The 25,069-nt window shown below is 43.3% G+C and overlaps 1 protein-coding gene across 3 annotated transcripts in view; it reads left to right on the top strand.

Moving 5' to 3' along the window:
- FRMD4A (FERM domain containing 4A) overlaps positions 1-25,069 on the top strand; it is a 323,302-nt gene that overhangs the window by 84,698 nt on the left and 213,535 nt on the right. For all 3 annotated transcript variants that reach the window (XM_055543859.1, XM_055543862.1, XM_055543861.1), the window contains exon 2: positions 18,126-18,191. In XM_055543859.1, coding sequence (XP_055399834.1) covers positions 18,126-18,191 — 66 coding nt within the window. The remainder of the gene's footprint in view (positions 1-18,125; positions 18,192-25,069) is intronic.

The following is a 25,069-nucleotide window of genomic DNA, read 5'->3' as shown; positions in this document are numbered from 1 at the left end:
CTGCACTTTTATCCGTCTTTGATCCTAAAGCACCTTATATTGTGCCCAGCATTTGGTGGGTGCTCAAGAATATAAATGAGTGATTATTTGGCACGTTTTGTGGCTTCTCATGTCTTTCCTTGTTTGCATATAGCTGGAACTAATTTTTTTTAGTGCTTAAGCCTAGTGTCCTTCACCTGTCAGCCCTCCTCTGTCTGCATGTGTCTGAGTCACAGAGTAAAGAGGAGCAGAACAAGAATGGTGCAGCACAGCTGTGTCCTTCATATGAAGGTGAGCCTGGCACCCCAGCTGGCAGAGAGACAGGAAGTGCCTGCACATCCAGTTCCTTCATTTATTCCTTTAGTCAGTCAGTCAATTATTCTGACTGATACACTTATGTGCCTCTTCTGTCCTGGAAATATGTCAGCAAACAAAAGGGACCAAACTTCCTGCCCTCGGGAGCTTGCACTCTACAAGGAAGAGACAGGCAGGAAGCATAATGAATAAGTAAATTATTATATCTTGTGCTGGAAGGTGCTGATTTCCTGTGCTGTAAGGAAAACGAAGCAGAGGTCGGGAAGCATGGCAAAGTTGCTGTTTTAAATTCAAGCTGTGATATTATAAAAAGGTGACATGAACAAAGTTTTGAAGGATGTGAAGTGATGAGCCATGTGGGTGTCTTGCGGGAACATTCCAGACAGAGGAAAGAGCTCATCACAGGCCCCGGGTGGAAAAAAGTGGCTTGTTGGGAACAGCAAGGAGATGAGGGTGGAACAGCAGACGAAGTGAGTGGGGGAAAGAGGTAGGAAGGTGTCTGTACTGGGGGCAATGGGACTGACTGCTGGAGAGTGTGGATCTAGGAGGCACCCTGATCCCACGTGGGCTGCACAGGGATGGTTCGGGTGCTGTGTGCGGACCAGACTGCAAGATAGGCAGAGGGAACCACTGGGGTGCCAGTTGGGTGGCCATTACAGGAATGGGGCAAGTGATAAAGTGCCAATGATGAACAGGCTTAAGGGTCTGGATATTTGGAGATTTTTCTGGTGAGCTGGATGTGGGTTGTGAGAGGACAGAATGTGCTGATGGAGAGCTGGAGTAGCCGTTAGCTGAGAGGGAAAAGCTTTGGGTGAAGGTGGTTTGCGGAAGAAGTACGTGCGTGCTCAGTAATAGAGTTGTGTCCAACTCTTTGCGACCCCATGGCCTGTAGCCCACCAAGCTCCTGGTCCATAGGATTTCCCAGGCAAGAATACTAGAATGGATTGCCATTTTGTAGAAGATAGGTCAGTAGTTCACTTTTTTGGAGATATTTAGCAGCTACCCAAAAGGAGATGCTGAGTGGGCAATTTTGCATTCATCATGTACAAACCTAGGAAAGGAGGAAGTCCCGGCAGAGACACAAAGTGGGACTCAGCCAAGGAGAACTGATATTTAAAGACTTTGTGGCTCAGTCCTGGATGTGACAACATCTGAGAAAAAGACACCGTAAATCCAGTTCATACTTTGAATTTTTTAAAACGTAATATATAAAAAATGAAGTAATTTCTCCTCCAAGTGCGAAGAACCCTGCTGAGATATATAGTTGCACACATTGGACTCTTCAGTCACTTATTCACTCAGCAAACGTTCCTTAGGTGACAAGTGTGTGGTGTGTGTATACCAGGTGGGAGTATAATACAATTTAGAGGAACAGCAGTGATAACAACAACAAAAACAAATTGGACTTTTCAGATCAGCCTGATGGTCTGTCCCTTTTTTAATGCACAAAAGGAATAACTCTAACTCTTACATTTTATTTATTTATTTGGCTTGCTGGGTCCTAGTTGTGTTATGTGGGATCTTTAGTTGCAGAGCAGAGGCTCAGTTGCTCCCCCCAGCATGTAGGATCTTAGTTCCCCAAACAAGGATCGAACCCAAGTCCCCTGCATTGCAAGCCGGATTCTTAACCACTGGATCATCAGGGAAGTTCCTGACTTTTGTATTTTAAACGGATTTATTGATGTACCATTGATATACAATAAGCTTCACATATTTAAAGTGTACCGTTTAATGAGTTTAGACGTATGTCCACACCTGCAGGTAGGTTGGTTGGTCTAGGGGGATGGTTCTCGCTTTGGACATATGGCCACACCTATGAAACCATCACCACAGTCAAGAATTATAACTCCATATTTTCATCAGTCATGCTTACTGAGAGTCTGGTGTGTTTCAAGCTCCATGCTGGGCACTGTGAAGGATAAAAGATGAAATCACTATTCCCTGCCTGTGTGTTTGCTCAAATTTAAAATGCTGCCTTTCCCTAAAGAGTTATTGCATTGTACACTCATTTCCAGGTCTTTCCTCCAACGTTTGCTGGAAGTACACTCAAATTTGGTTACCAAAGGCTTTGGAATGACATGTGTAAACTGTTTGACACCTGCGTTCCTGGTTAACTTGGGAAAGAGGAAAGGTCAGGAACCCTGCCATCTTTTCATCCGTTCTGATATAAGCAGAAACTTCTCTCTAGTTGCTTCTTGCATGGAAACAGCCCAAACAGTAAGCTCTGTTTCCCCCTTTTTCCCTGTGTGTAGACAGGATAGTAATCACCACCTGCTGAAAGCTTGGAGAAATCGTTCCGTGTCCAATTAGAATTCTTGATTTGACTGATAGATCCGGCATCCTGTCTTTATTTGTGTGACTGCTCTCAATGATATGCACCCTGGGGGCTTCCCTGGTGTTGCAGTGGTTAAGAATCCTCCTTGCAATGCAGGAGACACGGGGGTACTATTAATAAGATCCCACAAGCCATGGGGCAACTAAGTCTGCACGCTGCAGCTACTCAGCCCGCAACTGGAGAGTTCATGCCCCACGACAAGCCATCCCACCTGTGCAACCAAGACCCAACACAGCCAAGTAAACAAATAAGTATTTATAAAAAATACTATGCCACTGAGAGGCTGTGCCTCGTGGGGTGAAAAGAGTGGGGAGCCCTCTTTTGGTCTTGCAGTTGTCCCTCTCCCTCCCCCCACTTCCCTTTCTTTGCTAACCTGATGCTGCACCCTCGTTTGTAAATGATACTGGCAACCAGGGCTCCCGTTCTGTCTGTAGCACTGCCGCAGCAGAACCTGGAGGCTGGGGAGCAGGTCTCCTGGAGGCGTCTGGGGTGGCAAACGGGGCAGCCGGCCAGCGTTGCAACCTCCGACAAGATGAATGGAGGGTGAGCCCTGCCAGCACAGCTCATGCAAGAGGGAGCAGTCCCTGCCAGCGACACTCCAGCCGAATCCTTTCCAGACAACTCGGTTATGTAAACAACCAGGCGTCAGCCTCTAGGCCAGATGGACGGCCCCGTGCTGACACAGTCTAAGGTAGCTGTGAAAACAGCCCTCAGTGCAAGCCTCCAGGTTCTCAAGTTCTCTCTGCAGCTTTGTGTTGGCGGCCTTGAGCCAGGGAGGGACGAGGGCTCGCTGCTTCCTGCTGGAGCTGGGACCACCCTGCAGGACTGTGTGCCCCGGGTCTGCTGTGTGTGATGCCATTGGAAATTTGGTCTGATTTCAGCCTTAGTCTCGGAAGGATCAGTTCTTGGGCTGGAGCACTGCCTTCCAAACCTGGAGGACTTGGCGTCTGTGCCCTGGGCCCCGGGACTCAGCCATGGGTGGCACATGCCACCCATGCCAGTTTGCATCCCATGCCGGTTCTATGAGAGCAGGTGGCCTGGGGGGTCATGCATGGGCGGTAGATGACAGGGTCATCCTGTCAATGGAGCCTTTGCTGTTTAAGCCCACATGCAGCTTTCCCATCAGCCCTGGGAAGACATGGTCTCCAGATCTTTACCTCCTCTGGTTACCCTTCCTTGGCTTTGCTCCAGGTTCTTTCATTTGGTACCTAAAATACGGTATTCAGAATTCAACACAGATTTCCAGACACGGTTAACTATAGTAGGATATAGGAGGCATCCTGATTTCATTATTCAGGATGCTGTACTTCTAGCATGTGGACAGAGAACAGGACCTGAAACCATAAACAATATGACTTCACTTTGTAGCTGTTGAAGTTACCATCTAAACAAGCCTCTTGTCATCTGTAAATGTGGTTGGCACACTTTCTGTGTCTGGTTATAAGTTGTGAGGGCGTCGTACGGATGTTGAGAGCTTATATTTATGATAGCATCTCTTTTTATGACATGAAAATATCTGTGATTTTATTTATCTGAAGGTCACAGGTACTACTATAGTTTGTCGCCCACATTCTTATTTAAAATATTTATGTATGTAACTGTGTGGCAGCGCCAAGTCTTAGTTGCAGCATGCTGGATCTTTGATCTTCCTTGTGACGTGTGGGATCTAGTTCCCCGACCAGGGATCGAACCTGGGCCTCCTACATTGGGAGCACCCAAGTCTTAGCTACTGGACCACCAGGGAAATCCCTATAATAGTATCTCTTTATAGTTTTCCAACTGCTTGTATCTTTTCTAAAGCACTTAGCCTCATCACTTGCAATTAGAACCCTCTTTCTATACTCCCCTCATTTTAGGATTGGATTGATGTGAAAATATTGTCCAGTAGATACATCAGTGATTTAGCCATCCTCAGACTCTTGGCTAGAAGCTGCTCCTCCTTCCTCTTGTAAAGAGGGTTCTCCAGCTGTACTTTTCACTGCTCTGTACCCACAAGCCTCCCTCTGCCTCAGCTCTGCTGCCCAGCTGATGTTTTGAGAACACACCACATTCTCTTCCATCCAGGTCTTCTTACATCAGGTCATCTCTGCTGGATGTCCTCTCTTCCGACGGCACTTCCTCACCTGAGCATTCACCAATCTCCCAGATGTGAGTGAGGGTCCCCCCACCCTCTGCTCCATTGCATCTTATACTCACCCCCTTGTCACACATTACACTGTAATTTCCTCTTAACTTAGGTACTTCTGCTGAACATAGAAGCTCATTAAATATAGGAACAAAATTGTGTTCATCATTAAATATCGAATAAGATGCCTGGCACAGTGCTATGTGCCATAAATATTTGCAGATGAACACATATTATGATGGACACAGCTATGTATAATCTTCTAACCTCATTTCTCTTATTTCATGAGGGTTGGTCACTGGTTTACTCCCTGGATTACTAGAGAGATGGATAGATCTCTTCTAGAGGAGAAATTATTATCAAAGGAGATGAACTCTGCAATGTGAATCTGCCCATATTGCAGGCAGACTCTTTACCATCTGAGCCACCAGGGAAGCCCAAGAAACTGGAGTGGGTAGCCTACCCCTTTCTCCAGGGAATCTTTCTGACCCAGGAATTGAACCAGGGTTTTCTGCATTGCAGGCGGATTCTTTACCAGCTGAGCTATCAGGGAAGCCTGTGAATTCTTCAGCCATTTGCAATTTAATTTCCAGTAGGATATTAGTGGTCTTCTGCTGCTGCTACTGCTGCTAAGTCACTTCAGTCGTGTCCGACTCTGTGCGACCCCATAGACGGCAGCCCACCAGGCTCCTCCGTCCCTGGGATTCTCCAGGCAAGAACACTGGAGTGGGTTGCCATTTCCTTCTCCAATGCGTGAAAGTGAAAAGTGAAAGTCAAGTCGCTCAGTCGTGTCCGACTCTTTGCGACCCCATGGACTGCAGCCCACCAGGTTCCTCCACCCATGGGATTTTCCAGGCAAGAGTACTGGAGTGGGGTGCCATTGCCTTCTCCAAGAGGTCTTCTACTTAACTTATAATCATCTAATTATTAAATAATTTTATCTTTAACATATTAATCACTTTATAGTTGTTAACCATACCAACTCGGCATTTGCTTTTTCTTTTTGCTTATGGTGATTTACAGAGTAAAATTAGTTTTTTGAAAAAGGATTTTAAAATGTAATCAACTGTATGCATTTTTCCCTTAAATAATTTTATCTTTAACATATTAATCACTTTATAGTTGTTAACCATACCAACTCGGCATTTGCTTTTTCTTTTTGCTTATGGTGATTTACAGAGTAAAATTAGTTTTTTGAAAAAGGATTTTAAAATGTAATCAACTGTATGCATTTTTCCCTTTTGGCCCGTCCATTGCTTTTATACTTAAAAAAACATGATAAGCCTGTCTATTTTAATATTTCACTGTATGAACCACTCGGAATTTATTCTGGGAAAAGAAGTACAGTTTATATTCTTAAAATTTTTTAAATTAATTCTCTTTTGGCTGTGCTGGGTCTTCGTTGCTGCATGTGGGCTTTCTCTAGTTGTGGTTCTGGGCTTCTCATTGTGGTGGCCTCTCTTGCTGCGGAGAATGGGCTCTGTGCGGACTTCAGTAGTTGCAACACACGGGCTCTAGAGCACAGGCTCAGCAGTTGCAGCACACAGGCTTGGTTGCCTCACAGCATGTGGAATCTTCCTGGACCAGAAATTGAACCCACGTCCCCGGGAATGGCAGGTGGCTTCTCAACCACTGGACCACAGGGGAAGTAAGTGCAATTTACATTCTTTTAGTCATTAGTCCTACCATGTACCTTCTTGGTGAGGAGAGTGAAACTAAACAGGATCTAAGTGGTCCAGCCACTCATCTTTTAACAAAGATTTATTGGTGTCAAACAATGAAAACATTCCTTTCCTCCCTCTTATTTCTTGGGATGTATCTTTAAAGGCTCTTCTATTGTCCTTAGATGTTCCTCATTTTAAACCTTTGTCTCCGTTTTCCAACTCTGTCCCTCTAGGGTTGTGACGCTTCCTCATCTATGTCCATCACATATATAATGTATTTCATGCCCTTGACACGTTGTATATATTACACTAAAATATGCTAAATTATATATTATACTAAATTCCTTTGTGAATTCTTCATGCAGATACTTTGTGTTCTTTGAATGTCAGAATCTTCACTTTCTCATTCAATTTTATTTTTATTGTGTTAGTTTTATCTTTAAAGTTTTTGTATTGAAATTTCAATCTCATGCAAATGATATTCTTGCAGATCCACAGAGTCAACCTCATCTTTTTTTCTGGACTTTAAAACCATTTTCCTTGAGTCTGGGGCCCCCTTAGGAATACCCATCAGTCCTTTTCTATAAAAAATCCAAGTGCAGTCATCAGAACAAAGGAAAGTATAGATACTTGCCTTTTCCTATGTAAGAAGCATCTCCATTCCACCCAACACTCTTTTTCTTTTTTTTTTTTTTTTTGCTTATAACTTTTATGGTTTCTTTTTTTAAATTAATTAATTTATTTTAATTGGAGTCTAATTGCTTTACAATACTGTAGTGATTTTTGCCATACATCAGCCATGGATGTACATGTGTCCTCCATCCTGAATGCCCCTCCCACCTCCCTCCCCAGCCCATCCCTCAGGTCCACCAACACTCTTGTCTCTGAGACTCTGAAGTCAGAACTCCACCTGCCTAAGCACAGGTGTCATTTTCTTTCTCCTTTGCTCACTTCAAGGAGAACCCTGGAATGTTGGGTGGGTTAGAAGGGTTCTTACTGCTTCCTTTGCATGTTTTGTTTCTTTGGGTTTTATACCTTCCCAGTCACCTTTGAAGGATGTCTTCATGGACACCGAGTTATAAACAGTTGTCAGTAAGAATAACACCTGAAAAAAAAGAACACCCTGAATCTGCTGAGAGAATCAGGCGGGGTCTCTTTGGCAGCAGGAGGGCTTCATCTCCTCCTCTGATAATAGACTGTGTATTGCCCAGCAGTTCTTGTGGTCCCCACCAATGTCAGCATGGGGTACTGACACCCCTAAACCTCCATTCCTCCACTGGCTCTGGTGTGCCTTCCATCAGCTCTCTGTGGATGCTGACACATGACCAGAGCCCCAGGGACTCTGCTCTGTGAAGGCCTGGTACTTACTCAGCGCAGGGAATAGCTATCCAAAAGATACCCACCTGGCCCATCGTCCCCTTCCGCCCAGCCACAGTAATGGACAGCCTAGTGTGAGTGGCAAAAAGTTGCAGCCTCATCAAGGCCATCCTGTGCCTGTAGAGGAGGGGTGTGTGCATCATTGATGAAAACCGGATTCCATGCTGCAGGTCAGGATGCATTGTCTCTCATCTGTCTGACAATGCTGATCAGACAAACGTCCTTTTCCCGAACTAGAGCCTTCTGTGCCAAGCAGAGTTCCACACACTGTATAAGTTAACTTGGTTATTCCTTTTGGCAGCCCCACGAGGTTGGCATGAGGGTGATCTCCATTTCAGAGACTGAGGAATGAGGCACAAGTTGGTGAAGTTCTTGTGGGTTCACACCCAGCTAGCCCCTGGTGAAGCTGGGATAAGACATGAACCTAGGTGGTCCAGCCCCAAAGCCTTCCTCCCATCTTCTCTAAGCCCTGGCACAGTGACCTGGGGAGGACAGAGGCAGGGGAGGCTCGAGGCCTGGCATCAGAATTGCCAGACCGGGCTGGGAAATCAACCCCTTCCCCCACCAATGGGGCGGAGAAAGCTTGTGCATCATCATAGAGTCTGGAAGAATGAGTGAAAGTCATGTCCATCTTTTCCTTAAACTAGTGACCTCTGAGAAACAAGATGAAGCTTCCTTTGGTCACTGCTGTCTCTCCAGCCCCTGGATTTGTGTGCAGTCTGGACCAGGCAGGCAGGGATTGTCCTTTGGGGACATGAAGAAAGAGAAAGTGGTTCCAGGCCAAAGAGACGGCATGGGCTGGACCTGGAAGCAAGGGTGGCCCTCAGAGGAACAGAACTTAGAAGTCCAGGGCAGCTGAGTCCTGGACTTGGACTGGTCTTGGAATTTCGGGGATGGGGTTAGGGAGGAAGGAGAGCATTTGGGGGGGGAAAAAAAAACAGGTCTGGTGAGATGAGGCCAGATCTCAGAGGGCTCGTGATCCAGCATTCAGGTATTAGTCTCTCACAAGTGGTAGCAACAGTGTGTAATCAACAAGAGATGTTTTACAACCTCCTCAAGAATCTCCTTCTTGGGCCTTTATTCCCCGAGGCCTTCTGTCCAGATATGCTCAGGATCCCGCTGTTCCCAGACATCCTCTGTCCAGACTTCTCAGGATCCTCTCTCATGTTGAAACTCCCAACTCACCTTCACTTATGAGAAAGCGCTATTCCTTTTGCCCAGCCCTCTCCAAATAATGATCATAATAATACAACATCAAGTAGCGTGGAATCTCCGTGGATCTTCAAAGACTTTAGTTGTTCTGCTTGCAGCACCAAAGTTGTGTGGAAACAACATTTTGGGTAGAAATCAAAAGCTTGCCTGTAGATGTGCTGTGAATGAGGTGAATATGTGCTAATAGATGTATTTTGGATTGAATTAGTAGATTGAGATCTTGCTAATTTACTCAAAATGTTGGTCAAGAAAATCATTGTCTTCGGAAGATGCTCTGGCAGCAGTGGGAGCCGAGTGTGATGACCAGGTCACTCTTCTTTCAGTGTCCAGCTGGTTAGAATGTAATTCAGAAAGCACTGCTGCCTTTCAGGACCCGGACGCCTCACCTGCACTTCCGTTCACGTCTGTTAACCAGACCGTAGTATTGTCACTATTCCGTGGTCGCTTAGCAGGTGTCTGGGCTTCCCTGGTGGCTCAGCTGGTAAAGAATTCACCTGCAATGCAGGAGACCTGGGTTCGATCCCTGGGTTGGGAAGAACCCCTGGAGAAGGGAACAGCCACTCACTCCAGTATTCTGGCTTGGAGAATTCCATGGACGGTATAGTCCATGGTATTGCGAAGAGTCGGACACAACTGAACAACTTTCATTTTCACTTTCTTTCACTAAGTGGGTGTCTGTGGTGCATAGACAGGGCCCATGCGTGTGGCTTTCCCACTGTCCTTTTCATCCTATGTAGTTGGCTCTCAGACAGGAGAGTCTGATTGTCACACTCTAGCCCTGGACTGAAATGCTCCTCTTGGGCCTTGATCCGACCTCCATGTCTGTAGCTTGTCCTCAGGTTGCAGTGTCTTGCTGGAAGAGAAAAAAAGTCCCCTCCTTCCCTACATCCTACAACAGAGCTCTGGCTGGGAGCTCCTCCTCACTGGGATCACATGAGCCCATTAGACGACTGGCTGTCCTCTCCTTTGTCTGTCCCTCATTATTTATGCCCCAAGATTAATAATGAATTTTTTGACCCTCTCACCTGCAGCCTCATCTGGAGAGGATTGAAATGATGGTCCAGAAGGACTCGTGGCTTGATCACACACAGCAGTGGTCTGCAGGGCAGCAGAATTGGGGACTAAAATTGTCCACTTGTTACCAAGTCAGAGCTTGTACTGTTTGCTGCATGACAGTCTAATAAATTGAGAGATGAGTTGTTGGAGCAACGAACAGCCTTTATTCAGCAAGCCAGCAGATCAAAGAGATGGTGGACTCATGTCCAAAAGAACCAGCTTGCTTTAATTAGAATTCAGGCTTCTTTTATACTGAAGGAGATGGGGTGTGGTTGGTTATGGCCAACTTCCTGGTGTTGGAATCCTTTGGTCTTGCAGCTGTCGCCATAGTTCTGGTCACAGTGTTGCTATAAACCTCCAACAAGATAAACGTTCTTCTCTCTTTTGCAACTTTTTATCTCTACATGAATAGAAAAGTTATACTTTTAAAGGTCAGAGCCTTGAGAATGGGGTGTCCTGTATATTTCAGACTGTAGGCAGCATTCTTTCAAGCAATAGAATACAAAGGTTAAAGAAAAAGAAACAGATGCAATATGGAATCAGATTTCTTCCTCCCTATGACACACTGGGCCACAGCAGCTCCCTGTTGTCCCCAGCCCTTAGTACTCCACAGCACCATTACTTCTCTTCCTGCGTTCCCAGAGAAAACCCAATTTTCTTTTGCTGGAGGCAGAGAGACCCAGACAGCAGCATCACCACCACCACAATTTGCTTTCCAAAGATCCTCCAGTGAACCACGAACTACACTCATGACCTCATCAAATGCACACTTGAAGCTCTGAAGAATGCTAGCCTGTTTCAGTTCTTATTACATTGCATTGCCACGTGAATTTGTTTCTAATAAAGACACACATTTAATCATTTTCATCTGGGTTTTATCAGTTCCGACTGTATTCAGCAGCCAAGAACCTCAAGGACACGCCTGTGTGTGTCCTTCTGTACCTCGGAGACTCGTAGTAAAGGCAGAGGTGACATAATTTGCCAGAAGTCATGGAGCAAAGTCAGGATAAGGTTATTCTCCCTGAATCGGGCTTCTGTCTAGTACGTGGTCTCTTCTTTCTTTCCATTAGCTTCTTGATTTTAATACAATGTCACTTAAAGACAAAAATAGTAACCATGAGATAAATCAGACAGAGGAAAAATTATAATAAAATGGACAATATACTTTTCAATTTTTCTTAAAGGTTGTGGACAGAGGCCCCTCATGCACTTTTACTATGTTATAATATTACAATAGCTTATTATATCTGATATTTCCATAGCACAGGTTAGATGTGGGTAGCAGATGGATGAATATTTTTTAACAGCTTTTAAAAAAAATTAATAATTATTTATTTCTGGCTGTGCTGGGTGTTTGCTGCTGCGTGTGGGCTTTCTCTAGTTGCAGGGAACAGGGACTCTAGTTGCAGAGTTGCGGTGTGTGACATTCTCATTGCGGTGGCTTCTCTTGTGGCCACGGGCTTAGTTGCCTCATGGTATGTGATCTTCCTGGACCAGGATCGAACCCATGTCCCCTGCATTGGAAGGTGAATTCTTAACCACTGGACCTCCAAGGAAGTCCCAATGATGAATATTTTAAACAACTTTTAATTTGTTTACTATCTTTTCGGTGAGTTTATTTACTGTGGGGTTGACTTTCTCGAGGCTGCTGTGGATGTGCTGTGTTTATCCGTCTCCTGGGTATGACAGCTTCATGATTCTGGAGATTCTGGGATCCTGTGACTTTCTGGTACTTAGGTGAGTCCCTGGTCTTCATTTGTCTGCAGAGGAAACTGAAGGGATGTGACACATTGAGGTGACCCAGAGAGCAGATGCTCCAACAATGAGTTGCCCTGGGAACTCATCGTCATAAATCTGGAATTTCCTTCTGAGCCACAGAGGGGCCTGGGTCAGAGGGCAGATTGTGAGGTGCTGCTGTCATGCTTCCGGCATCCTCAGGATGCCCCATTCTTTATTGAATTTGTTACAGTATTGCTTCTGATTTATGTTTTGGTGTTTGGGCCCTGTGGCAGGTGGGATGTTAGTTCCCCAACCAGACATCGAACCCACATCCCTTGCATTGGAAGGCAAAGCGTTAACCACTGAACTGCCAAGGAAGTTCCGATGATAACGTTTTAAAGGATAAGATTTCAGGGTGTTTGGAGGAGTATTGGTAGTTTTCCTAAGTGTGCCTTGGAATGTTAATTCTTTGTTTCATGCAATTCCAATGAGTCTTTAATATTTCTTATTTTATTGCTCCATAAAGTATTATCTCTAGAATGAATGTGAATTGCAACGTGGTGACTTATTAGGCACAGAACGAGTAGTCATGTGGTAACTGTGAACCTGGCTCTCCTCCCCCTCCCTACACTCTCCCCAGCCCCCAGTGTCTTAGTGGTAACAGTTCCAGTATAAATTAATCTCAGGAAATATCATGGTAACGTGTTAATTTATTTTAATTTTTTAAAAGCATATGTTTTTCTGAGTTCAAGATCTGTTACCCTACCGTCTTTGGCACAATATCATTAGTTTTCTATGAAAATATTATTAATAGGGGGGCTAGGGTTATTTCTTTGTGGTGTGCATAGCATAGTAGACACATTACTTGAGTGACAAGAATAGGGTGGAGCGGACATGCAAGAAATGACTCAGAGAGGGAGAGGGGGCTGTTAGGTAGAGGGAAAGGTGATAATGAGAAGAATATTGAATCTGGGTTTACTTCGTTTTGAACTTGAAGAGAAAATATTCCTAACGGAACATGTTTTCACATGATGAGCTCAGTACCTGGTGCCTCTTCATGTAAAGCTCTTCAAAATCACCCTATGGGGGAGTTTGTCGTCACTGGTTAGGTAGTTGTTTTTCAGTAACACCTGCAGAGGGGACGCCTCTGTCATATTGGGACAGACCCCCTCTGCCATCAGGAATATGTCAGGCTCTGGTGGATGGAGGCCCTCAAACACAGATACTTCGTATCCCCTCTTTCACATTCTGTGTTCCCCGGACCTCTTCTGGTCATAGTCAAGTTCCCTCCTGCAGGGAGAGAAGGTGGGAGACCTTCAGCCTTAACAGTTCTAATGTCTGTGGCCATTGCACTTCTGATTTGTATGTTAATTAGTGTGACTCGGTATGTTAAAATCATAGAAAATTGGTACAAATGAACTTATTTACAAAACAGAAATTGAGTCACAGATGTAGAAAACAAACTTACGGCTACCAAGGGGCGGAGAGAGATAAATTGGGAGATTGGGATTCATGTCTACACACTATTACATGTAAAATAGATAACTAATAAAGACCTACTGTATAGCACAGGGAACTCCATTCGGTGCTCTGTAATGAGCTATATGGGAATGGAGTCTAGAAGAGAGTAGATATATGTATGGCTGATTTTCTTTGCTGTACATTAGAAACTAATACAACATTGTAAATCAACCAAACTCTAATTAAAAATTAATTTTAATATCTCACAGGCAATCTAAAATGAATTTGCTGATAAGGAAACCTCTCAAGCTCCATTTCTTATAGCTGACCTCAAGCAGAGTCCTTCATTTTTCCAGATAAAGTTTCTTTTTTACATTTTTTAACTGAAAAAGAAAAAAAGATGTGAGGTCGTATTTGGGTGGAGGACCACCCATAACCCTACTACCCCAGCACATCAATTATTTTATTTTTGCCTCTTAATTCCCACAATTTTATTGGCTACCTTTATAGTACACATTTCATATTCTGCTGTGTTCACTTAAGCTTGTATCATACATGCATTTCTATGTTTGTGCGTAATTTTCGTGATTCACTGTATGTCTTAACAGCAAAGTTGGATAAATGGAGCGGACACCTTATTTCCAAAATAACACTATTCTGTGTATCCTTTGGCATCACAGTGCACTTGGCAGGCGTCTGCTTGGTATAGAATTGTTCTGTAACAAGTCGATTCATGGCTGGAGAGGTAGCCAGCTGACATCTGCAAGAAGCCTTGTTCTCCGAAAGGATTTCCTTTGAGGGTAATGCCAGCCCTCCAGTTGTGCCCGAGCAGCTGAAAATGAGAACAAGGAAAGCAGTATTAGTTTGCAATTGTTAGTATTCAGAAGAAAATTTCACTGTGCCTGGGAAGCCAGACAAAGCTACAGATGTCCAGCCGCTCTCTCTCTACACACACCCAGGATGGCAAACCTTTTCTCAGCTGATGATGAAAGCAGGATGCTCCAATTTCCCTCCATGTGGAACAACAAACAGGTCTCCTTTTTGAGGAAAAAAAGAGCCACAGCTGTGCTGTCAAAAGAAAGTTGTGCTTTCAAAAACATGATGATTCAAAGTTGAGTTTCTGTTTAGACTCACTTCTCTGTGCAGATTTTTCTCAGAGGCAGTTTGTCTTCCAAAAGGGAAAGTGAAGTTGCTCAGTCATATCCAACTCTTTGCAGCCCCATGGGCTGTAGCCCACCAGGCTCCTCCATCCATGGAATTTTCCAGGCAAGAATACTGGAGTGGATTGCCATTTCCTTCTCCAGGGGATCTTCCGAACCCAGGGATCGAACCTGGGTCTCCCGCATTGCAGGCAGACGCTTTACTGTCTGAGCCACCAGGGAACCAAATTTCCTATTAGAATAGGGAGTGTGCTTGTAAATCCCCCAAGATTTAGTTGTGAGATTTTGTTTAAGGGAAGAAGGAAGTTGGAAGATCCTTGGGTAGATCTTAACATCTGAATGTACAGCTACTTCTTTAAATGTCTGAGCAGATAAGATGAGATACAGGGAATGGAATTGTATGTTTCAGATGAAAATGAGACTCAGGTATGAGAGTCTCAGACTTTAGATACGGCTATGAACTCAGGGTCACGTCACACTTTGCAAGTTTGGAAATATTTTGAGAAAAATGATAAGGCTACCTCTTTATGGCCGTGAATAGAACTTTATTTGATATAGTAATGTCTCTTGGATACCAATTTTCCTTGGTTTTTATACAACTTATTAGAATGTGAGTAAGTAACTCAAGAACATGTTTATACCCTTAACCGTTTACAATAAAAAGTTCAAAACTTTGTATTTTATATGTGGAAAGGACAAATAGAATTTCTTAAAATTCCTTAAAATTGTCCTTAGCTTTGAAGTTGTTGTATAATACAAGGAACTCAACCTGGTGCTGTGTGACAGCCTAGAGGGATAGGATGGGATGGGGAGGGTGGGAGAGCGGTTCAAGAGAGAAGAGATATATGTATACTTATGACTGATTCACACTGCTGTATGACAGAAACCAATACAACATTGTAAAGCAATTATCTGCTAATTAAAATAAATTTAAAAATGTCGTCCCCACCCTTCAGAAAATTTTCTCAAACAATTAATATTAATAAATGTTTTTAAAGGAATTCCAAAATCATATTCAAGATGGTTGTAGCACTCGCCTTCCTAGAACTCCCTCTCTGTTGACCTTGAGTTTGTCCTAATAAGAACTGAATTGCTGAAAATCTAAAATGTTATGGAAAATGCCTGTGCAGTTGCTGTCAGCTTCCCTATTGAAACGTGAACATTTTGGGTGTTCTTTTTTGTTAAAAGAATCATTTATACATTTTGGTATGGCAGCATATATTTTAGCATAATTTAAAATTATAGTAGCTTTCTTTGAACTTAGATTGGGCAATGATTGAAATGAAGCTGATGGATTTTTTTTTTCAAGCCAAGTTTTTTATTCACTTTGTAAAAGTTTTCCTTTTTAAAAAATTGAGATATAGTTGGCTTATAAGATTATATTCAGGCATGCAGCATAATTTGATATCTGTATATGTTGTTAAGTGATCACCAGAATAAGTCTCATTAACATCTATATAAGTTTCAAAATTTTTTTCTTGTGATGAGAACTTTTGATATCTGCTGTCTTAGCAACTTTCAAATATACAGTATTGTATTATTCACTATAGTCAGCAGACTGTACAGTACATGCCCAAGTCTTATTTATTTTAACCAGAAGCTTGTACTCTTTGACCAGCTTCACCCTAATTGCCACCCCCCACCCCATTCTCCTGTTTCTGGCAACCACCACCATGTTCCCAGTATCTAGCAGTTCATGGCTTTTTGGTTTCATTGGTTTATTTTAGATTCTACACATAAGTGAAATCATACAGTATTTTTTTCTGTCTTGACTTATTTTACTTAGCCGAATGCTCTACAAGTCCATCCACATTGTCATAAATGGCTAGATTTCCTTTGTTACGGCTGAATCATATTCTTATGAATAACTATGTGATAATATGACTTGATGGAAACATGAATAATAGTATGACTTGGTTGGCTTCTTTGAAGGAAGAAGAAAGCATTTTCTTGTAGGAATAGACAACAGCTTCACACATGCCAGTGGTCAGGGAAGGAACTGGGTTGGGCAAGGAGAGAAGAGGCTGCCTTCTCCATGTTTCCTGGAGAAAGCGCTCCTGAGAACGTACTGTGATGCCCATGAAGTGAGGCAAGACTGGAATTAGTCCATGTTCATCTTTCCTTTGGGTCTGCATGACATGGCTGATAGCTGGGGAAAGAGAAGGTGGCTTCAGTGGGGGCTACAGCCATATGTAAAGCCAAAGACTGGAAGGAATCTTGGAGTCTTCTGGTCCAGGCAGCTGTGTTGGGGGGGCTCGGATTCACTTGTCAGCATAGTTGTTATCTTTTCAGGAATTCTGTGCTCCAGTTGTAAAACATAGCCATTATTAACACTAAATTATATAAACTTACAGTTAAATAAATTATGTTGAAACAAAGTTAATACATACTATAATAACTAAGTAAATCAATTTAACACGTCCTAATTATTTTACTGACCTTTACTAGTATCTCCGTTCTTGAAGTGGTATGTATTAGGTTTTTCTTGTTTTGTTTCTACTTACTAGATTACTGGTTTATTGTTGTTGTTCTTACCACTGAGATTCTTTACCAGTGAGCCACCTGGAAAGCCCCACTGGTTTATTATAAAAGGATGAAACCCAGGAACAGCCCGATAGAAGAAATGCATAGGGAGGTTATGGGGGAGAGGCATGGAGCTTCCCTGCCTTCTCCCAGCATCATTCTACCTGGAGGTGGTGTGTTTTGTCTCTGTCTGTTAGAAACACTCTGCATGTTGTCCTGACAGTTGCTTGAAATCAGACGTGGTGAAGCTTCTTGGAGCAGCAAGAGTCTTTTGGTTAGAATGGTGGCTGTATAACAACTCCCAGAAAGCTTGATCTTCAGAGGATTTCCTTTGAGGATGATGCCAGGGCTCCAGCAAATGCTACAAATTTGGAAGCATTCTGAAAGCTTTTTCCTTCCAGAAAGCTGGTTGTTAAACATTTACCATTGCTCCCAGTGGGCCCACCTACTCATTTTAATAACTGAGATCGGGGTGCAGAGATGAACAGAGGCTTGTTCAAGGTCCTGCAGCCAATAACCAGCATGGTTAAGACTTGACTTGGTCTCCTGCTGACTGCCAAGACGCTCTTTCTATTGTACAGATATGTTATTGGTGAAAGGCACAAGGGTGAGAGGTCAAGTTCAGCTGTGAGCTTTTATCTCCAGGGTTCCTGTAACATAAGTGATAGCTCTGTAGGGACTAGGGTCATACCTGAGGAGGGGGGATGATTAACACAGAAATCAAGTTCAGTTGCCAGTTGGGTGGTCATTTGCTCCCTGTGATCAAATAGGGGAACGAGTTGGGAGGTGGCCCAGACCAGATACTGAACCGTGACCCTAATGCACAGTGACAAAATTATTGAAGAGTGACTCAGGAAGGAAGAACTATTACCACCTGATATTACGTTACATATGCATTTGCTAGTTTATTTTACATCTCCCCCATAAAGATGTAACCTCCGTGAGAGCAGGCACATACCTAATCTTGTGTGCCACTATGCACCAGCTCCCAAAATAGTACCTGGCGCATAGAAAATGTTCAATAAATATTTTTGAATGAATGAATGAACCAATCCTGCCATTTCTTGGCCTCATAGTCTCCAGCTCCCAGGGGAGGTTTTGCCCAGAGGAATGTGCCTGCCGTCATCCAGCATGGGGACCCTCTAACCTTGTGAAAGGCCACTAGACTCTTGGTGACCATCATTTGTCTTTCTTCTTAGATGACGGAGGGCCGTCGATGTCAAGTACATCTTCTTGATGACCGGAAGCTGGAACTCCTAGTTCAGGTAAATGACTCTTGGCCAACTTTTTAAGTTTTTTCTGCGACTGATGCAGTTCAGATATTGATTCAGCTGAAGGGTGGGTGAGAAAATAAATCATTTTAAAATCTCTATTAAAATCTCTGAAAGAAGATTGGGGCACACTGGGGTGTGTGTGTGTGTGTGTGTGCAAGCGCACAGGCTTGCACGCTTTTTTGTTTGTTCTGCTTCTTTGTACAGGACCCCTAAGGCATTCAAGGCCAGATATAGATCAAACCTATTGTTACAAATCTCTAGAAAAGGAAATTCCACAACTGCCATTAGCTAATCTTTCTGAATGGAAGGAGTTGGCTATAGTATAACCTAGAGAACTCTTGCTACAAGACTGATTTTGTCATCTTCCTTGCTCGAGTTATAGAAAACAGTTTATTGTTTTCAAGTCAAGCCTTCATAGGTGTGACAAAGAAGAGCAATCTCCTGACTCTGTCTTCTCTCTAAAGGCTGAGTAACTCCAACTCCCTCCCAGAGGTTATCATTGCCATCACTGTTGATTGTCTATATGTTAGTTGACACATAGGAAATCATTTATCCCCAAACAAAGAACTTATCCATGGCAGAGAAGTCAGAGCAGGCATTAGAATCCAGGCATTAGAATTAGTCCATTAGAAATGGACCCTGGTTTTGTTCAGCTTCAAAAAATAACATATCATTGTTTTACTCAGAGCCCTAAAGAATGGTGAAATTTCCAAACTTGATTTAAAGAACTTAATTCCAAATCTCTTGTTCACCTCCAACTTTTCTAACCATATTTGCTTAATATTCTCCAGTGTCTATCATATTCTTAGGGCAGTGCTCCTTAACCTCCATCATATTTGCCCTGGAGATGCTGCTGTTCATCAGTGGGTTGAAACAATGCCCACATGCTCATTCACGAGGGAAAAGTATGCTCCCGTGGGGAGATTTACATAGAGGCACTCAGATCTCATGTTCCCGTGTATGTGCTGCTCAGATTTGAAAATGTTCAAACTGCTAACTTCTTAAGAGTGACTACTTTTAATAAGATTTCAGTTTTAAACGCGTTACAAATGCAGTGTAGGAAAGAGACAAACTGTGGGAAGAAGCTCAAAACCACAAATAACAGTTCAACTCCTATTCTCATTTTGGTAGATTTCTTTCCAGCACTTTTCATATTTGTATTTCTTACATAGTTGCAATCATGTGTGACTAATTCTCTGTATTTTCTTTTTTCACTTAATGTTGTCTTTCATTAGCCTTTTCCAAGTTACTGAAAATTGTCATCTTTGTGAATAGCTTCATAAATTCCAGAAATGGATATTCCATTAGTATTGAGTCACTTAACTCATTTAGGTCCATTGAAGGTTTCTTTACAAATTTTCCACTATTACATTACAAGACTATAAAGTGAGCAAGATCTCTTCAGTTAGCAGCATCACAAACTGATAAAGCACTTGGAGCTCTAAATGGTTAAGAGTCAACTTGAGATGCTGAGAGGTGAGTGGTCTGGTGTGTTTTAGATGCTTTTTAACGTCAGCTCTTAGAGGCTTAGAAGGCAGCTACCCTCTTAAACAGGAAATGACACCTCAGTGGCAGTGAGATGTCAATCGGTTGGCCGATTTGCTCTGGGGAAGTATGGTTGGGGGCATTTGAAGTAGTCTCAAGTCACTGAAAAGAGATGCAGTTACTGATGTGCAGCAGTTTTGGAAAGGGCATTTTCAACCGTTTACCATCAAGAAAATGTTGAATTGGACCAAATAAGAGAAGTTCACACTCTTCCCATCCCTTTTCAGAACATGCTTCAAATGTTATTCCCTCTTCCTGGAACACTCCTTCCCATGCCCTCACCTCTGTCCCTGGATGGTTTCTGTTAAGCTTTCAGTTCCCAGATTCGAAGACACTTTTCCCTCTAAGACTTTCCCTGAAAGCCCTTGGTCTGGGTAAAACCCAGTCCCCCAGGTCTGGGTCTTACCATTACCCAACCAGACTTGCGTCTGCTCACCCACACACAGTAAAGCTGGTTGCTGAAACAAGATTGTGGTGAAGTGAAGTGCAGCATTTATTGCAGGTACTAAGGGTTTCCCTGTGACTCAGCCAGTAAAGAATCCGCCTGCAATGCAGGAGACCTGGCTTCAATCCCTGGGTTCAGAAGATCCCCTGGAGAAGGGAAAGGCTAACCACTCCAGTATTCTGGCCTGGAGAATTCTATGGACTGTATAGTCCATAGGGTCGCAAAGAGCTTGACATGACTGAGCGACTTTCACTCACCAAGATAGGAGTCCAGGCAGCTAATGCTTGAAAGACCTGAACACCCCAAGGGCTTTCAGGGAATGGCTTTAAAACACATGGTGAAGTTGTGATCAACGTGTGGACTTTCTTCAGATTGGTTTGTAGTGAGGTAATTGGAAGTCAGCATCATCAGCTTTCTGGTTCAAGCCAGCCTGGGGTCTTTGTGTTTGTGGTCAGCATAGAGTTAACTTCTTCCACCTGGTGAGGGGGTGGGTTAGTATCTACATAGCAACTCAAAGGCTATGGCTCAGAATATTATTTATGGTCCTTAGGTTCTTGGCATTGTTTAATGGCTGAGCTATTGTTATTTTGTCTTGCTTATTTCCCTTGTTTCTGTATTTTCTCACTTCTGTGATTAAATTTACTTTCTGGAATTTGGAGCAGGCTGACGTTCTTCTATAAATAAGAGGCAGGCAGAGGACATGGTCGGGGGGTGTGGTGTCTGTCCTGGGAAGACCCCCTGCTGACAGTCCTGTGCCGTGACATTAACTTTCACTCTTGCCCCTGAGCTTTCCCTCTTACTGTCACAACTCATCACGACTCACTGTCATGGCCTGTTTACTTGGCATTTCCCAGGGCCATCAACAGTGTGAGGGCCGGGTCTGTGTCATGATCACTGTGTAGCCCCAGCACCCAGCCCAGGGCCTGGCACATAGGTCATTAAATAAATCCTTGTGAATGAAAAATGGGCAAATCTTAAGATACTCTGGAAGTACCTCCCCCAAGGACCATAGAACCAGTTGCTTTGAGTTTAGCACCAAAAAAAAAAAAAGTGGAAGCAACCTAAACGTCCATTGACAAACAAATGGATAAAGATGTTATATATATATACAAAGGAATGTTAATCAGCCATAAAAAAGAACAAAATGACGCCATTTGCAGTGACATGGATAGAGACTGTCATACTGAGTAAAGTAAGTCAGAGAAAGACAAATATCATATGATATCGCTTGTATGTGGAATCTAAAAAAAAAAAATTTACTGATGAACTTATCTACAAAACCAGAAATACAGTCACAGATGTGGAAAACAAACTTCTGGTTACCAAAGGGGGAGGGGATAAATTGGATGTTGGGATTGATATATACAAACTACTATATATAAAATGGGTAGCTAATATGGATCCTCCAGTCTCATCACTTCATGGCAAATAGATGGGGAAACAGTGTCAGACTTTATTTTTCTGGGCTCCAAAATCACTGCAGATGGTGACTGCAGCCATGAAATTAAAAGACACTTACTCCTTGGAAGGAAAGTTATGACCAACCTAGACAGCATATTAAAAAGCAGAGACACTACTTTGCCAATAAAGTTCTGTCTAGTCAAGGCTATGGTTTTCCCAGTGGTCATGTATGGATGTGAGAGTTGGACTGTGAAGAAAGCTGAGTGCCAAAGAATCGATGCTTTTGAACTGTGGTGTTGGAGAAGACTCTTGAGAGTCCCTTGGACTGCAAGGAGATCCAACCAGTCCATTCTAAAGGAGATCAGTCCTGGGTGTTCATTGGAAGGACTGATGCTAAAGCTGAAACTCCAATACTTTGGCCACCTCATGCGAAGAGTTGACTCATTGGAAAAGACCCTGATGCTGGGAGGGATTGGGGGGCAGGAGGAGGAGGGGACGACAGAGGATGAGATGGCTGGATGGCATCACCGACTCGATGGACATGGGTTTGGGTGGACTCCAGGAGTTGGTGATGGACAGGGAGGCCTGGCGTGCTGCAGTTCATGGGGTCACAAAGAGTCGGACACAACTTAGTGACTGAACCGAACTGAACTAAACTGAATAAGGATCTACTGTATAGCACAGGAAACTCTACTGAATGAATACTCTGTAATGGTCTATATGGGGCTTCCTTAATGGCTTCCAGTTCCAGTTCAGTCTCTCAGTTGTGTCCGACTCTTTGCTAAGTCGCTTCAGTCGTGTCCAACTCTGTGTGACCCCATAGACGGCAGCCCAACAGACTCCCCCGTCCCTGGGATTCTCCAGGCAAGAACACTGGAGTGGGTTGCCATTTCCTTCTCCAGTGCATGAAAGTGAAAAGTGAAAGGGAAGTCACTCAGTCATGTCCAACTCTTTGCGACCCCATGGACTGCAGCCCACCAGACTCCTCCTCCGTCCATGGGATTTTCCAGGCAAGAGTACTGGAGTGGGGTGCCATTGCCTTCTCGGGTCTGACTCTTTATGACCGCATGAATCGCAGCACACCAGGACTCCCTGTCCATCACCAACTCCCGGAGTTTACTCAAACTCACGTCCATCGAGTCGGTGATGCCATCCAGCCATCTCATCCTCTGTCGTCCCCTCCTCCTCCTGCCCCCCAATCCCTCCCAGCATCAGGGTCTTTTCCAATGAGTCAACTCTTCGCATGAGGTGGCCAAAGTATTGGAGTTTCAGCTTTAGCATCAGTCCTTCCAATGAACACCCAGGACTGATCTCCTTTAGAATGGACTGGTTGGATCTCCTTGCAGTCCAAGGGACTCTCAAGAGTCTTCTCCAACACCACAGTTCAAAAGCATCGATTCTTTGGCACTCAGCTTTCTTCACAGTCCAACTCTCACATCCATACATGACCACTGGGAAAACCATAGCCTTGACTAGACAGAACTTTATTGGCAAAGTAGTGTCTCTGCTTTTTAATATGCTGTCTAGGTTGGTCATAACTTTCTTTCCAAGGAGTAAGTGTCTTTTAATTTCAAGGCTGCAGTCACCATCTGCAGTGATTTTGGAGCCCAGAAAAATAAAGTCTGACACTGTTTCTACTGTTTCCCCATCTATTTGCCATGAAGTGATAGGACCAGATGCCATGATCTTCGTTTTCTGAATGTTGAGCTTTAAGCCAACTTTTTCACTCTCCTCTTTCACCTTCATCAAGAGGCTTTTTAGTTCCTCTTCACTTTCTGCCATAAGGGTAGTGTCATCTGCATATCTGAGGTTATTAATATTTATCCCGGCAGTCTTAATTGCAGCTTGTGCTTCTTCCACCCCAGCATTTCTCATGATGTACTCTGCATATAAGTTAAATAAACAGGGTGACAATATACAGCCTTGATGTAATCCTTTCCCGATTTGGAACCAGTCTGTTGTTCCATGTCCAGTTCTAACTGTTGCTTCCTGACCTGCATGCAGGTTTCTCAGGAGGCAGGTCAGGTGGTCTGGTATTCGCATCTCTTTCAGAATTTTCCACAGTTTATTGTGATCCACACGGTCAAATGCTTTGGCATAGTCAATAAAGCAGAAATAGATGTTTTTCTGGAACTGTCTTGCTTTTTCGATGATCCAGCAGATGTTGGCAATTTGATCTCTGGTTCCTCTGCTTTTTCTAAAACCAGCTTGACCATCTGGAAGTTCATGGTTCATGTATTGCTGGAGAATTCTGGCTTGGAGAATTTTGAGCATTACTTTACTAGCATGTGAGATGAGTGCAATTGTGCAGTAGTTTGAGCATTCTTTGGCATTGCCTTTCTTTGGGATTGGAATGAAAACTGACCTTTTCCAGTCCTGTGGCCACTGCTGAGTTTCCCAAATTTGCTGGCATATTGAGTGCAGCACTTTCACAGCATCATCTTTCAGGATTTGAAATAGCTCAACTGGAATTCCATCTCCTCCACTAGCTTTGTTTGTAGTGATGCTTTCTAAGGCCCACTTGACTTCACATTCCAGGATGTCTGGCTCTAGGTGAGTGATCACACCATCGTGATTATCTGGGTTGTGAAGATCTTTTTTGTACAGTTCTTCTGTGTATTCTTGCCAACGCTTAGATGGTAAAAAAAAAAAAAAAAAAAAAAAAAATCTGCCTGTGATGCAGGAGACCCAGATTCAATCCTTGTGTTGGGAAAATCCCTGGAGATAGGAATGGCAAACCACTCCAATATTCTTGAGAGGAGATTTCCACGGACAGAGGAGTTTGGTGGGCTACAGTCCATTGGGTCATAAAGAGTCAGACACAACTGAGCAGCTAAAACTTTCACTTTCAGTAACCTATATGGGAAAAGAATCTTAAAAAGAATGGATATATGTATAACTGATTTCACTTTGCTGTACAGTGAAACTGACATACATAATGGTATAAATCTATACTCCAATAAAATTAATTTTAAAAATATGAAGAAGAAGAAGAAGATGGTTGTTTTGAGACATTAGTCTGCTATCTTCTTGGTCAGCTGGCTTTCCAAATAAAGTTGTAATCCTTGCCTCCGGATGAAGGCATGAAGAAGAAATGATTCTAAACTCTCATATATTATTACAATATGAGTTTCAACAGAAGTTGGAGAAACAAGGATGGACAAAAGCCAACTTAAATATATGACTTTTCTTTGTATCCTGCAAACTACTGTAGCCCAGGATTGCACTCTTTTGACAGGAGCTTTAGGGGATTCCCTATTCTCGAATTCATTGGGACCCATCTCTAAGTTATTAATAGCATATAATATTTTGGCTTGGAACCTTTTTTTTGAACAGCTTCATAGACTGAGAACCTTGTAAGTTGTTTAGTCACTAGTATTATGCATATTAAATGCTAAAGTTTTTGCCATTGTTAAGAACAGTTCCAGAATATTTGCAATAAGCTGTAGACTGAGCAGTACCCTTCCTAATCTTTTGA

The sequence above is a fragment of the Bubalus kerabau genome, chromosome 13, assembly GCF_029407905.1.
Source record: "Bubalus kerabau isolate K-KA32 ecotype Philippines breed swamp buffalo chromosome 13, PCC_UOA_SB_1v2, whole genome shotgun sequence".
NCBI lineage: Eukaryota > Metazoa > Chordata > Mammalia > Artiodactyla > Bovidae > Bubalus > Bubalus kerabau.
This window is presented reverse-complemented; position numbering and strand designations above follow the sequence as displayed.